Here is a 16,245-nt window from a genome sequence, read left to right as displayed (position 1 = left end):
AGGAGGTCCTGCAGTCTCCTGGCGTATTCCGGACCCGGTACGACTACCGGAGCGTCCGGAGGCCTCCCCAGTGCCATCTCCGCTGGCGTCCGTAGCTCTCGCCCCAGCATGAGCAGGGCAGGCGTACACAAGGTGGAATCCTGCACAGCGGACCTATACGCCAACAAAACAAGGGGGAGATGCATGTCCCAATCACGCTGGTGCTCTGCAGTGAGGATGGCCAGCTGTTTCGCCAGGGTCCTGTTGAAGCGCTCGACGAGCCCATCACTCTGCGGGTGTAACGGTGTCGTCCGGGTCTTTCGCATCCCTAAGCGCTCACACATGACAGAGAAAACAGCCGACTCAAAGTTCCTTCCCTGGTCACTGTGAATGGTTTCTGCCATCCCGAACCTGGCAAACATGCCCTCCACCAGCCTGTCGACCACCGTCTCCGCCTCCTGGTCGGGTATGGCATATGCCTCCGGCCATTTTGTGAAGTAGTCCATGGCAACTAAGACATAACGGTTTCCTCTGTCTGTGCGTGGAAAAGGCCCCATCACGTCCACTGCTACTCTCTCCATCGGGGCTCCCACTGCTAACTGCTGTAGCTGAGCCCGGGACTGGTCTGAGGGACCCTTGTGCGCTGCACAGAGGTCACACCGGCGGCAAAAGTCCTCAACATCCCTCCTGAGCTGCCCCCAGTAGAAACTCTGCCGGAGCCGCCGAAGGGTTTTGGAAACTCCAAAATGCCCCACCCCGGCGGTTCCGTGGGAGGCCTTCAAAACTGCCTCCCTCAGGGCCCTGGGGACCACCACCTGCCCCCTCTCCTCCCCCGTAGCTGGCTCCTTCCAGGCTCTCTGCAGCACTCCGTCCTTTACTCGGAGAGCTGAAAATTTCACAAACAGTCCTTTAGTTGCAGGTGAGTATCCAGCCACTCCGCTCCACTGCGGTCTTTGACCAGACTCCACCCATTGTAGCACTGGCCGGAGGTCAACATCCTGCTCCTGTTGCGCTCTCCACTCGAGCGGGTCAATCACCTGTGCCACTCTGCAGGCCAGCTCACCTCCGCTACACCCGGAATCATGCTCTCCCCCAGCCCGGAGCTCCTCCTCCCGGGCTTCCCGCTTTTCGCAGTACCGGCAACCAGCTGGAGCACAGGGGCGGCGGGACATGGCATCTGCGTTGGCGTGGTGAGCCCCCGCTCGGTACTTCACTTCGAAGACGTATGTCGCTAATTCCTCCAGCCAGCGTGCAATCTGCCCCTCTGGCTCCTTAAACGCCATTAGCCACTGCAAGGCTGAATGGTCTGACCGGACAGTGAAGGGCAGGCCACAAAGGTAGTACCTGAAGTGACTTATTGCCCGTACTATGGCCAGGAGCTCCCTTCGCGTCACACAGTAGCGTCGTTCAGCCTTATTAAAGGTTCTGCTGAAGTACGCCACCACTCTCTCCCCCGCTGGCCCCACCTGGCTCAACACTGCCCCCATTCCGACATCGCTGGCAGACTGGGGTCCGGGGTGGCGAGGGTGTGAGATTCTGTCAGGGCGTTTTTCAGCCGCTCAAAAGCCTGTTCACATCCTGCTGACCAGTCAAAGTCACTATCCTTTTTCTGCAGGCGGAACAGGGGCGCAGCAATACAGGAGAACCCCCTTACAAACCGCCTGTAGTAGGACGCCAGACCAAGGAAGCTCTTTAAGTCCTTCAAGTTTGTGGGGGTTGGCCAGTCCTTCACCGCCTGCACTTTCTCCTCCAGCGTACTGATACCCTCACCCCCGATTTTGTGTCCCAGGAACTCCAGCTCTTTCCTCATAAAGCAGCACTTATCAGGGTGGAGTTTCAGGCCCGCTGCCGCTATCCGCTGTAGAATCTGCCGCAGGGATGCCAGAGCTGCCTCGAAGGAACTTCCGTGGACCAGGATGTCGTCCAAGTAGACCAAACATTCCTGTCGGGGAATATCGGCCAGCACCTTTTCCATCAACCTTTCAAACGTGGCCGGCGCATTGCATAGGCCGAAGCAGAGAACACGGAATTGCCACAGCCCCCTGCCTGTGCTGAAAGCAGTCTTTGGTCTGGCTGCGGGGCTGAGGGGCACTTGCCAATACCCGCTACGCAGGTCCAGCGAGGAGAACCAGGAAGAGCCGGAAACCAAATCCAGGCACTCATCGATGCGGGGCAGCGGGTATGAGTCTTTCTTAGTCACACTGTTCAACGGCCTAAAATCGACACAGAATCTCATTTTGGGGCTCTTCTTCTTTTTAACCATCACAACCCCCGAGGCCCAGGGGCTGTCGGAGGGTTCAATGACGCCAGCCCTGAGCATCTCCCCGATCGCACTATCAGCCGCAGCCTGATGCGCCAGGGGGAGGCGGCGAGGGCGTGACTTCACAGGCCGTGCATCTCCCGTGTCAATGTCGTGCTGCAGGAGGTGAGTTAAGCATACCTCGTCTTCTGACAGAGCAAAAATGTCCTTGAACTCCAGCAGCACCTGCCACAGCTCCTCCCGCTGTGGATGATCTAAATCTTGGCAGCTACGTGTCCATATGTCCCTCACTACTGCCAGTCTATCCCCCTCCCCCATTACAGTGTGCTGGTCTGAGGCAGGAGAACCCACCACGGTGGCGAAATCAGGGTCAGGGGACAGGGGTGCAGGGGGGTAGATCGGGGGCGGAAGGTGTGCCTCATGGTGCACCCCCCGCTGCTCTCGACTTTGGCGGGTGTAGGTTCGGGGCCTGTGCGGGGCGCACCAGGTCAACCATGGGGCCCCCTGGAAAGGTCAGCGTGTTATTCCCCAGGTCTAAGACACTCTGTGAGGCCCGCAGAAAGTCCAGGCCTAATATGCAAACGTCCTGCACCGCTGCCACCCACACCTCCAAGTTCACTCCCAGGCCCCCCACCTGAATAGGGACCAGTCCTTTTCCCAACATCGGGGCTAACTCACCAGTCACTGTACGCAGTTTTACTGTAGTTGGTTCCAACTGGGTTCCTACCGGCACCACGTCAGGTCTCATCAAGGTCGCAGTGGAGCCAGTGTCGACCAGAGCTGTGCACGGAGCCCCTGCCAGGGTGATGGGGATGTGACAAAAATCCCCTGCACGCGTCCAGCCCACCACCCTCGCGGACTCTGTGTTGTCGTCTGCTTCTGGGGGAAGCTGAGCCCCGCACCCCCAGCTGTACCGTTGGGCTCTGTCCACCGGCGCCCCGGCGGATTGGGACACAGAAGAAGGGGCCTGCGCCGTCCCGCCTACGCAGGCCCTGAGGCGTTTCCCTGAACACCGGCACGGTCTGGGCATCGCACGCTGATGTGGCCCAGCTGTCCGCACGTCCAGCAAACAGGAGGGTCTCGGCGAGGACGAGCACCGCGGCGTGAAGATTGTAGAGACACGCCTCGAACCAGTTCGGTCAATTCGGCCGCCCAAGCTGGCACCCCCTGGCCCGGGGCCTCCGGCACCGCAGCCCTCACCACCGGGTCATACTCGCTATGGTCGCACCCCGCAGAAGCCACCACGGCCTCCCTCTCCAAGGCCATCTCCAGGGCCTCGTGCAGATTGCGGGGGTGGGAAAGTTGAGTCTGGATGCGCAGCTCACCAGGGATAATGGCGCGGATGAACTGGTCTCTGGCCAGCTCGTTCTGCACGTCGATGGGCATGTGGGCATATGCTTTCTTCGCTAGCATCTCAATGTCATTAGCCAAAGCGCGAAGCGGCTCACCCGGTTGTCTCCGTCTACTCGTCAGTTCGGACCGCAGGACAGCAGGCTGGCCGCACTGCCCAAACCGCCGCTACAGAGCACCAACCAGAGCCCTGTAGTCACCCCTCTCCGCTGGGCTAAGCAGCAGCAGGCATGCCAAAGCGTCGTCAGTGAGGCACAAGGCTAGCTGGAGTGCTTTAGTGTCTGTGGACCAGGCCGCAGCATGCGCTAACAGTTCAAATTGAGCATGGAAGGCCTCCCAGTCAGCCTTACCGGAGAGTACTTGGGGGTTTTCACATTTGCCTGGCAGGGCCGGGCGCCACTATTGCCAAGCACGGGCCCCGCGCTGTTCGGGGCGGGCGTCTCCGCGCCCGCGTATATTCCTGCAGTCGATGGGCTAAAGCCAGCGGCGGCCGCCAGGCCTCTGGCAGTCCGTCTGAGGCGGGCCAAACGCTCTCCGGCACTGTCCGCTCCCTCAGGACCCAGCGTGCCCCCAAAGTCACTGTCCATAGCCTCTCTCTTGATCTTCGGGCGGGCCCCGGCCACATCTCGCTGCGCTGCCATAGTTAGCGCAGGCTGTCAACTGAGGTAGCCGAAGCAGGGCTAGCCGACGGTTAGCAGTTTGACTTCTGACACCAATGTAACGTTGTAAACACACTTCCACAGTCGGCGATATTCACAACAAAGGTCGTCTTTATTAGCAGAAAAACGGCTGCTGTAGGCCACAGCCACGCCAACCACAACAACAACAGCGGAACAGCAACACACACACACAGGCAAGCTCTCGGTCTCTCTCTCTCTCCATGCTGCCTTCACGAACCTCCCGAACAGTCCGAAATCCCACAACATCAACACGCTCTCTAACTAAGAGAATCGCTACAGTATGTTTAGATTTGTCATAAGTTGTGTACAACAAAAGAAAATAACAAGTAAAGTAGGAATACATCCAAGAGACAAAATAAGAATCTGTGTCTGAGTTTAAGTGCCTATGAGTGTGCAACTGTGATAGTTGTTCTTGCTAATCTCGCCATTTTCACTTGTGGTCACATGATAAAGGAAACAAGTTCTGTAGTGTACCTTAACCAGATGTATCATAGCATCCTGAAAGAAGACCATATCCGTGCCAGTACCCCTAATGCTGTCATTATAGTGGCTTAGGAACATGTTCAGACGATCCTTTAAAGTCTCAACTGATTCAATGGGCTCGTACACTTTGGGCAAATCAAAGTCTGAGTCTTCTGGCTCTTCCCCTGTGAGAAAAGAGCATCAAAGCAAGTCACAAAACTGAGGAAATCTTAAACTGATATACATACCAATATATTCTGACTCAGTAGTACCTGTGGCCTCAGGGGCATCTCGCAAGAAGTCAACAAAATATCTGTCTACTCCATAATCCACCATATTCTTGTGCTCTTCCCCAAGATCATCTTCCACCAGCTTTGCCAGAGTCTGGTCAAACCACTCCACATCATCAGGCATTGTAAATCGATCTGCTATCACACGTTTGCACTCGTGCTTCCACAGTCCCAGCAAGATCTGTAAAAAATATTTTATTTTAGACCCCTACAAGCATCTTGTGACAGTTCCTGCCATGCAGTCTCACTAGTGCCACTTCCCCTGTTTGTCACTTACTCGGACATACACATTTTTCCTTGGAAAAATCCTGTATATGTGACCAAAAAGATTTTGTTTCTCCAGTGGAAATCTGCTAAACAAGTTTCTTAACTATTTGTCACATTAGAAATCAAGTTATTAACTTATTTAAATTAAGTATGTCTAATTCTTCTCACCTGGACAGAGTTGACCACTTCAGCATTGGTGCTGAGCATGCCTTGCCAGACCCTGGACAGATCCCTCAGGTTAAAGATGTAGTGGAACTTTGCAGGAGTTGGGAGCATCTTGACTTTAGTCATCTGCCAGAGGCGGCGCGTGAGGGAAACCAAATGAGGTACAGTGCTCTGGACCTCCTTACTAAAACCACGTCCTATGCAAAAGTGGCCCTCACCAATCACACCTGTGTGATAAGGTTTAGAAAAGTTTTATCCAAAGAATAGGATACAGTATGAAACCACTGCATGGACCATTTATTAGTTATTGTTTTTTTTTTATGTAATCCCAGGAAATCTTAAAGCATAATAAATTAACTGCAAGTCAAAGATACTTTTCCTCAGAATTCATCACAGCCTGTTGTCACTAATGTCTTACTGCTTCTTTCCTGCCAGTGTTATACTTACTGGATGCACTAGTATGTGAGAGTCAGCATGGGTCTGAGTTGTGCAAATTTCATTCTCAGAAGGTGGAAGCAAATGTCCACATGCCCTCTAATTTGCTGTGATATATCAGAGTGGCTACTACTACAAGCACAATAACTGCACAACTGTCCTCTAAACAGGCCTTAGGCTTTCCATGTATGCACATGTAAGGAGTAATATAAATTACTGCAGAAAATTTCCTTCTTACAGTATTTTACCCACCAAATATCTTGTCTATTGAAGCATTGGAGGGCAGTGTACAGTTAAAGATGGAGAACTGCCTTTTCAGTCTCTGTGGTATGTCATTGCGGCCTCCTCCAGGATGAATCATTGCTGCCAGGAACTGAACATCCACAATATTTGTGAACTCTCCTGGCTTCTCCAGATTGAAGAAGCCATTCTGTTCCATCAGCTGTCTGACAATCTCATTAGTCACCTATGATCGAAAGCAAGAAGCCTAAATCAAGAAAAGTTTCATTTACATTTATTTATTTACCAGTATTATAGAAATGTTAAAATGATCGTAGACCTGGTCTCCCCACTCATTGATGACCGGCATGTTTATGTCATCTATAAAAATGGACATTTTCTTCCCAGCAGGGGGTCCGTAAGTGGTCCCCATCCTCTTATCCACATAGCTCTCCACTGTCCTCTAAAGAAAAAAAAAGACGATGGGGGACAAAGAAAATGTAGAGCGACATAACGAGAGGCAGAGAGAGAGAAAGACCTTTTAATTTCAGCTGAGAAGTAATCCATCACCAATCAACAATAATATGCAAGTTCATATTCATTAATGGCAAATCAACACTGTCATGATCATGGTTTTCATCATAGACCTGTTCTGTGATTCATCCTGGTTGGCTATCCCTTATGCAACTGCCCCCTGCTTTGTTTTGAAAGGATCACTTTCTTGATGTCTTTTGGCTGTGTGATTGCTGTGTCTACCCTAACCAGTTTCAGCTGTGTCTCATCAACCAATCAGTCCCTGAGCGTGCGCACCAAGGAGACTTTATACTCTGCCTTTGTTTCTCACTTCTGTTCCATCCTCATTCCCGGATTGTGCCTTGTTTAGTTTCACTGTACTTTGCATCCATCCTTCGTATGCTTTTGCTTTTGGTTTTCTTACACGCATTTGTGTAAGCCTTCAGCTGATTCCCGTGCTTGATCTCTTGGTGTTGTGTTCTGTTGCATCAGCTTTAACTTTTAAAGTTTGCTCTTTATTCTTGTTACCTGCCGCTGGTGTCCTGCATTTTGGTTCTCCCTCTCTTTAACTGAACACTCGCTTTAAGTTAAAAATTCAAAGAGTAACACGTTTCGCCGTTTCACCTAAATTAAGAGAAAAGTAAGCAGGTGACCTGGTTTACCTGGAACATGAGGGGTGTAGTAGCAGAAGAGAAGTTGACACTCTTGCCTATGTGGGTCTCAGGGTCATACTTTGACATGTAGCTCTTGATGATCACAGTCTTAGCTGTTCCTTGCTCTCCAATTAGCAAAACAGCCTATAACAAACATATTTATGTCATCAGTTTTAATTAGCCTAAGGTAGAAAGTTGCATGCAAAGGTAATAAAGTAACTTCCACATTTTGTTAACATGATGTGTCGTAGGATAGGAGAACAAGACCACAAACAGTTGACCGTGTCCTCCAGTGCAAGAGAAGCAAGTGTGTGGAGTATCATTTGAGGAAAGATCAAAGGGGAAGAAAAAGTATCCTCTGGTTCCATTGAGCATAAATACATGATAATGATCTTGAATTAACTGAACTTGAACTTTGATTTTGAGGTTACATTTATAATGTTCTCCAAAGTGCGTTTCACAAGTGAAAGCAGCAATCATTAGGCTAAAAGACTCGAACATATCAAAGAGATAGGAGACACTTTAGGAGTGGCCAAATCAACAATCTGGTCCATTCTTAAAAAGTATGATTGCACTGGCCAGTTCAACAACACCAAAAAACTTAAAAGACCACAGAAGACAATTAAAGTGAATGATGGTAAAATGGTAAATGGACTATCTTATATAGCGCTTTTCTACTCAGTATGAGCACTCAAAGCGCTTATACAACCTGTTTGCATTCACCCATGCACTCCCATTCATACAAGCACTTCCATTTTTACAAAGCTAAGTGCTTTTAATTACCTAACATTCACACGCATTCATACTCCAACAGAACGGTCGGAGAGCAACTTGGGGTTAAGTATCTTGCCCAAGGATACATTGGCATATAGCCCGGAGTAGCCAGGATTCGAACCGCTGACCTTCCGATCTGGCAGAATTATTTCTTCGGTTTAAAAAAAAAAAAAAAAAAAACCTTCATCTAACCAAATCAAGAACACTGTGGAGGAAACCCTGCATGAATGTAAACACAGAGGATTCACAAATAGGCACAAAGCACTGGTTACGCTCAAGAACTGGAAGGCCAGATTAGACTGACTAAACAGAAAACATCTAAAACAGCCTGCACAATTCTGCAAAAAAAAGAAAGAACTGGTGACAGATGAAACTAAGATTGCTTGTACCAGCATGATGGGAAGAAAAAAGTAAAGGGAAGAAAAGGGAAGAGCATAGCACATCATCTATCAAGCACGGTGGAAACAATGTTATGGCATGGACACGTATGGCTGCCAGTGGAAGCAGGTCACTACTATTTACTGATGATGTGACTGCTTTTACTTCTGACAGCATATACAAACATATACTCAGCATACTACACTGTACACAATGCAAATACACAGATATACACTATATTTATTGGTAACTATACCTTGCCCTGCTTGGCGATAGTCTGAATGAGGAAATCTGTTCTAACATTGTCCACATTGGGGACCAAAATGGTGCTGTACTCTGGTGTGAATTCAGATGGATAAATGTATTCCTCCACTCTGGTGTTCCAGTGGACCCAATGACCTGGAAAAAAAATTTGCATGAATTTTAATAAGACAAGTTTGGTGTAGAGATCGACACAAAATATGATAGAATTTGTTCAAAGTAATATTCCAAAAGAAATTCAGCGCGTCACTGAAAAAAATTCCGCATGTTGTACTTTCCATAAGTACAACATGGGGCATAATGTTTCCACTTGTCCAGGAAGTAAACAAAGACATCTAACTGATAGTTAATAAAGGTGTCATTACCATCTGCCGTGACGTAGTAGTCAAATATGGTGTCCTCACTGTCAGTAGGAATGTCTGGCAAGTTTAGATGAATATTCTCGTTTCCTCTAAGCCAGAGCTCCATCTTCCTCCGGTCATCCAGTTCGAGTAAGGCCCCAGCACTCCACATTAGAGCAAAGACATAAAGCCGCTCCAAGAACTCTCTGGACAAATCACCACACTGCTCCTGTAAATTGATATCCATTTTAAGATGAAGGAATTCAGGGACTGATTAAAGAACCCCAGGAAGAGGGGAACACTTCAAAAGTTAGTATGGGAATACAAACATATGAAATGTCTGGACAAACCCGAGTCGTAGCCTATAAAATGAGTATAAATGTGCATAAAAAAGCAGATGAGAATTCCAGCTGGGCTATAGCCTTACCTTAGATGGTATGAGTCCCTGTAGCATGTTTATGCACTGCATGATAACAAAGGCCTCTAACATGTCCATTTTGAACTCTAGTGACTGCACACAGAAGCGGTAGAGCTTGGCGAAAGATGAAGAGAAGAGCTCCCTCAGTACCTCTGCTTCATGTGGTGACCGTTTCTTCAACCAGCTCTAGAAGCAGCAAAAACAAGACTCTATTTAGTCAGAACTACATGAAGCATACAGGTTCTAAATCATATGGTTCATATGCGCTGTTAACAAAACCAAAACCTTTTAACTAAGACAACTAATTATTACTGACTGGCGTGTCAAACCTGAATATGAACTTCTTTTTAATAATTTGCCCTTTTTGGACATTTGCTAAATTTTGATTAAACCAAGTGTTTATGTTTATCGCCATTCAATCAAGAAGATACTTTCCTAAGGAAATATGTTGCTGCACAGATGTTATTCATCAAATAAATATTCTCATAATATACCTTCATTTCAGATGTTTGCAAGGGGAAACAAAAATAAGACCACATTTTTCATTTAGCTCGCTCACCTCCAGTATAGGGGTCCAGTTGAGCACAGAGGAGCTCATGAACACCATGCCATTGCGTGAGACAGTGGCTGGAGAGGCATTGTCAATGTTATGTGGCTCAAACACCACCTTGCAGTTGGGAGCCATTGGTATTCGGTCTCCATTTGCGAGTGTGAGAGTTCTATTGTCATCCAAAACTGAATTTAGGTTTTCAATCCAAATTGCATCAACTGGTCCATCCAGGACGATCCAGATGTGCTCCCCTGTGAGGAAAAAAAAGTGTTTATTTACATAATAATGGAAGCGATGTGATGTGAGGACCCTGCGCTGTCACCCTCAGGCAAAAGCAAGCTACACTTCTGAATATGCAATTAGTGCATACAAAAGAGTTCCTCGGCCAACCAGCAATCATGAGCTATCTGTTTGCAAGAAAAACAAGAACTGAGTCATTTCTTTTGGAGTTGAAAATATAAAAAGAAATCTCCTTCTCCTCCTCTTATTTGGAAAATAATCAACATTGTTGACAGTCAAAATTACACAACGCAGCTGCTGTTCATTAATTAATGTGGTTCACGCTCCTGTGTGACTTATATGCTTGTTTGGTCCTATGGATGTGTTTACTTTGCATCTTGACCGAAAACTCTGGTCTTTAATTCTGAGAGACAAATTGAACATGACTACTTCTATACGCATAATCCATCAGCAGCAGATAATACACACAAGACTGTTTCTGTATGCATAAAACACGATGAACTGGCACAGCCTGCACAATTCCACATCTACTTTTCTACACTGGAATTCACTCTGTCCAAAGCAAGTGATGCAAATAAGCAGGAAGTAGGAGCACAAAAATAATTTGCAAATATGTGGACTGCAACCCACTCACAAATATACAAAACAGCATCAGGACATACTGTATTATTAACAGATGAAATGTGACACATAAAAGCAAATACTTGCAATGCATACACCATTTCCCACATACATTTGTAATTACATGTGTAGGCTTAGAACTAAATAGAAAGAAAACATAAAGATTCATATATTAGAACGGCTTTGTCAAAGTTCCCAAGGACAAAAAAGTTTACTAACACTTTTATGCTTTATTAATACCCAAGTATAAAATATGTGCACAATAAGAAACTTTCTGGACCTTTCTTTGCTCTCAGTGTTTTCCTCCACAGTGTCGAGAAGATGCCATCAGTCCAGTCATTTGTGGCCACATCCAGTCTACCGAACATCTGAGGGGCAGTAATGGCTTTGGGGTTCATGCGCATCTCTCTGTGAGGCTGACCGCATTCTGGGAGGAAAGTAGATATTAGCAGAGAAATGTTTCATCTTCATAAAGCTAAAATATTTAATGGACCAAATACAATGACAGCTCATTTCTTCTTGCCTCATTTCTTGTCACGTGCCTCATGAAACAAGGTCACAAATGAGGTAGTGGTTTATGATCAACAAGCGAGGAGATTAAAAAAGAAGTTTTACCTTATTGATATGTAGATTTAATAAGACACTCCAAAATGTAGTCAGATATCTCCTCCAAGTATTCTGCTTCAGTTATCATGTTTACATATTTGTGTCTACAGTGTAATAGATGCTAGTGTGATGATGTAATGGCTAACCCCCATGGACAGAAAAACATCCTAAATTCAAGACAAGCTTCAACATCAGTCAGCTTATCACAAGTTGGTGTCTTTTTCTTTAAGCATGCATGTCATAAAATACACTAAATCCTACCTGTCATAGCTCTCATAAGAGTGTGTATACAAGTTGTCTTTCCAGCCCCACTGGGCCCCAGGGCCATCATGCCATGTCGGACTCTTTGAGTTTCAAACAGCTGGATGACCTTTAGCTTCCAAGGAGGATGGTTGATTAGACCTGCATCCTCGACCTGAAGGAACAAAATATTTTCAGTTCCAACCATATTTGCGACAATTACACTTATCCTGTATTTACATGAAGTACAATAACACATATACAGTCATGGTTAAAAAAAAATAATAATCTGATCCTTAGCAGGTGATAAAATTAGATGCATAAATTACAAAGCATGACAGATTACACTGTGTCATTATTTGTTTAACAAAAAGCAGAAGTATATGGAGTAAGTAGCTGCCAGGTGCTGACAATCAAATGCAACTGATTAACTGATCATCAACAAACCAACATGGACTCTAAAAAGCCTAACTTTGAACTGCATCTCTCACTTCCTACACTGTGTTTTTCACAGATCCTTAGGTTAGAGCCTTCACAAATTATAAATGCCACCATTTGTATCCTTCTCTATGTTCTGTCTTGAGGTGTGACATGAAAAATACAGTGGCCTCACTCTCCATTAGGCTTTTGGCCAGTTTTCCTCCTTCTACCCATTTCTCTTTCTGGCTCTTTTCATTGTTTCTCCTTTTCTGTTCCTCCATCTTAGTGTAACTCTGAAGTTTTACTCTTCCCTTCAAAAACAGTGCAACTCATTGTTCAAACCCTTCTACCTGTTTGTCAATGGCAGCTTCTAGTTCAGGGTAGCCCGCCTTATCAAGTTGGATGCCTGGGAAGAGGTCTTCAATCAAGCTCACAAACAGTGGCTCATCCTCATCGATCTAAAAACGTGCACACAAATTTGCAAAACCCCATGAAAATATGAAATACAGACACAATTACATTTCAATAACCTATTGCATACTTTGTAGACTTACCAGTTTTGAAAGGTTCATGTCCCTTAGAACCCTCATCACAATGGTGGACTCTGTGTCGCTGGGGTTGGCTCGCTTGGCTGCGCCCAGTGTTCGTAGAACTGACAGAATGTTGCGCAGGCCAAAGTCATAGTGAACCTGAACATCCGCAAATATACTTTCAGTTTCATTTACATTTACAGAAATCTGTGCCTCAAAACAACAGCATTAAATAATTATTTTTAACAGAAGGGCATCTACATTCAGTCAGAGGCTGCAGATACGTGCCTGACTCTGTTTACCATTATTAAATCATGTGACAAGGACACCTGCTCCAAACTAACCCCATTTCTGACCACATTTCTACAAGCAACACACCCTATTTTCAGAATACAACAGCTCATCAATCCTGTGTGTCAGGAAGCCTTTTTATGCATTAGCTGTCCCTTGAAAATGCTTCCACTCTCCCTCCAAGTTCTACCACTTTCCACTTGTCACTGCAAGGTTAAAAGAGCATGCTCCAAATTCTGTTTTCATACCTGTTTGGAGAGTTGCTCCTCACACAGCTTGTAAAGTGTGAAGAATTTGCGTGCAAGCTCCACGTTGTCTATAAACCCACAACTGGCCAGTTTTACCCTAATAATGATTTGACGGTCTGGGACCATCATGGCCACAGAGCGGAAGTTGATCTTCAGGTTTTCGGGAAGCTCCTGACGGCCTGCATAACCTGGATTCTGATTACACGGAGAGTGGGAAAAATAGGAGATGTTAATGGAGTGAAACAGAAATAAAAGCTTTTAACGCTAATTAAGAGTAAATGCTACATTGCCCACATTAGAAGTTTTGATGACAGACTATAATGCCACAAAAATAATATAATATTCAAACATGTATAGACAATTTACTACATGCTGCATGTTATGTGTGCACACACAGGTGGAATGTCTTAATTCTAATTATAATGATCATGGATGAAATTTATACTTTAATGTGGTTAAACTTCATTGCAAACACTAGCCTTCAATTTCAGCTGTATCCCTACAGACAGTCTTTTTTCCAAAGCTTGCCTGTACAGATGTACACACACACACACACACACACACACACACATACACACACACACACACACACAGAGAGTAAGAAAGAGGAAAATGATTTCTGACCCCTCTGACCACAGGGAAGAATTATTCCACTGTTATGTTTAATGACTTGCCTTAGGACATCAAAAGAGGCCAGGAGATAAAGTGGTGTAACTATTACTCTAGGAAATAAATCACATGAAATAACAGGCAAGCACTTGTGTTTAATTCACAAACCGACTTGTAAAATATTACATGCTACAGCTCAATTCCATTTTAGTATCAATCTAGCAGCTAAAAGTAAAGATTCTTGTGATGTCCATGCATGCACTCCGGTGTTCCACCAGCAACCTTCTGAAACAGACGTAGCTGATAAACCCCAATATTCATTCAGCGAGCTGAGACATAATTTATTGATACTGAGAATTGCATCCCCCATACATCCCCCTCTGACCAGTCTGTGACAGCAATGTTGTCTTCCTGGTGTTACTGACCATGGTAAGGAAGATGCCAAACTCTGGGTTCAGATCTACACTGTCTCCATCTGTGAAGGTGAAGTTTTTTCGACGCTCCTTCTTGCAGGTGAGAACTGTAGCTATCTGCTGGGCTGCCACGGAAAGAACTGGGAGGTTGATGCGGTTGAATTCATCAAAACAGCCCCACGAACCAGACTGGGCCAGACCTGGAAATCACACACACACAGCTTTACAGTCCCTGAACAATTTTTACATTACATGTTGTCTGTTTATTCTTTTTTATCTGCATAATTATGATTCAGAAAGAAAAAAAGACACACATAAAAAGACAGATACCAAACCTTAAACTTTTTTTCTGGTGCCATTTTCTGACAATAGCCTTATAGCACGATTTTGCTTAGCGACTCACCTTTAAATATTCTCCCCAATCCTCTGAAGTCCATCTGATCAGAGCAGTTGAAGACCACAACATACTTTCCCAAACAGCGACCCATGTCTTTTATGGTCTCGGTCTTTCCTGATAACAAAAGGCAAAATTTTCACAACCTGAGACGCAAGCATTTGTATGCTGATAGAAAACGTGACAACAAATGATGCCATCAGAGAAACTATCAAAGCTAACACTTTAATGAAGTCATTCCCTGAGACAGATCTATTGTTTGATTCTTCATTTGAATTGCCTGAGATGTCTAATTGTATCTGGAGTCTAGAAGGGTAAACAATCCATACAGTTAAATTCAATTACTTTAATCCTTGGCGAACCTTGAGCTTGATCTTGGAACAGATTTTTAATATTTCTGTCCCATTCTGCATTCACAAGTTGTGTATGCAAATTCTAGGTGTTCATTTCCATAAAATGGCACATTTGATTTTTTATTAATGCCGTTTACTTCTGGTGTCACATCCATGATCCTTCCTGCGCAATTTCTAAAAGAAAAAAATTAAGACTCCTTTTTCAGTCATACCTGTTCCAGCTGGACCAGCGGGGGCTCCACCCATACTCATAACAAGAGCTTGTGCTAAGGTGATGTAACACCTGTGCAAATGTAGACACACAAATATAATCATAATGTCATATATGTCAGTATAAATAATACTCATGTGAATGTGATCTTATTCTGCACAGTTAGAACACTGGCCCTGAAGCTAAAAAGGGGATTTGCCGATTTGCTTAAAGACACATCAGCAATGAGGATGACTGACAGAGGACCTGGCCCTCTGGCTACTGGTCTCCCTCTTCATTACATGACTGACCTCAGGGTAAAAATCAGGGTAAAGCGATAATATTAACATATTTTGTACCCTTCAGAGAATGTAGAACAAATCTGACCACTCAGTAACCAGATTTTTTTTTTCATATCAACATCCTTTTGTCTCCATTTGGTACCAATTACACCTTTACCTGTTTATAAACATAATGCGGTGGCAGATAGGATGAAGGACAATGATAGCAAGCCAAAACAGTAAATAGCAAAATACTACTACTACTACAAAATACTAATTAAAGAGAATGAAGTATTTATGGCTTTCAGGCAGAGAAAGATAACACGAGAAAATGAAGGAAATTCAGGGCTGTCTTGGCGCCTCTAGCCATAAGGCCAGCATGCCGCTTCTTTGGAAAGCTGCTGTCTAATGTTAGATGGTAACTCCCTCCCTAGTGCTGTCCCTTCACATCTCCTCCTTGTCTCTCCTCATCTTTTTTCTCCCTGTCTCTTCTCATATTTTACTCTCTGTGTCTGTTACTCAGACGCTGCTTGTTGTTGGACTGCTGCCTGCCTCGCTATGTCTGATCTGCTTTCCTTTTCTTTCTGTCATTCATATCTTCTGTTAGTAACAGAGGTGATGAGAGGTGTAAGGCTTCCTTGTCCTGCTTTGTGATGTCTTATCTTCACAGTCCCTGCATTGTCTTTTTATCTCTGCTTGGCAAATCCAGTCATTAGCCAACCATAAAAAGTTAAACCCATTTCATGAAACTTGATGTTACAGTGAACATTTACTTTAAAGATACTGTTTTTCTTTATTTTCTGCATTTGAATTC

At 45.3% G+C, this 16,245-nt stretch overlaps 1 protein-coding gene across 2 annotated transcripts in view; it reads right to left on the bottom strand.

The window, feature by feature from the left end:
• Window positions 1-16,245, bottom strand: part of dnah5 (dynein, axonemal, heavy chain 5) — a 92,426-nt gene that overhangs the window by 44,550 nt on the left and 31,631 nt on the right. For both annotated transcript variants that reach the window (XM_030749857.1, XM_030749858.1), the window contains 18 exons: window positions 15,173-15,243; window positions 14,617-14,724; window positions 14,226-14,413; window positions 13,192-13,386; window positions 12,677-12,811; window positions 12,473-12,580; window positions 11,724-11,877; window positions 11,137-11,283; window positions 10,005-10,246; window positions 9,455-9,631; window positions 9,052-9,256; window positions 8,682-8,824; window positions 7,283-7,417; window positions 6,448-6,570; window positions 6,141-6,354; window positions 5,457-5,680; window positions 5,004-5,202; window positions 4,744-4,916 (listed from right to left, as the gene is read on the bottom strand). In XM_030749857.1, coding sequence (XP_030605717.1) covers window positions 4,744-4,916; window positions 5,004-5,202; window positions 5,457-5,680; window positions 6,141-6,354; window positions 6,448-6,570; window positions 7,283-7,417; window positions 8,682-8,824; window positions 9,052-9,256; window positions 9,455-9,631; window positions 10,005-10,246; window positions 11,137-11,283; window positions 11,724-11,877; window positions 12,473-12,580; window positions 12,677-12,811; window positions 13,192-13,386; window positions 14,226-14,413; window positions 14,617-14,724; window positions 15,173-15,243 — 2,941 coding nt within the window. The remainder of the gene's footprint in view (window positions 1-4,743; window positions 4,917-5,003; window positions 5,203-5,456; window positions 5,681-6,140; window positions 6,355-6,447; window positions 6,571-7,282; window positions 7,418-8,681; window positions 8,825-9,051; window positions 9,257-9,454; window positions 9,632-10,004; window positions 10,247-11,136; window positions 11,284-11,723; window positions 11,878-12,472; window positions 12,581-12,676; window positions 12,812-13,191; window positions 13,387-14,225; window positions 14,414-14,616; window positions 14,725-15,172; window positions 15,244-16,245) is intronic.

Source organism: Archocentrus centrarchus, chromosome 16 (genome assembly GCF_007364275.1).
Source record: "Archocentrus centrarchus isolate MPI-CPG fArcCen1 chromosome 16, fArcCen1, whole genome shotgun sequence".
NCBI lineage: Eukaryota > Metazoa > Chordata > Actinopteri > Cichliformes > Cichlidae > Archocentrus > Archocentrus centrarchus.
Note: the sequence above shows the minus strand (reverse complement) of the source record. Positions and strands in the feature narration are given on the sequence as shown.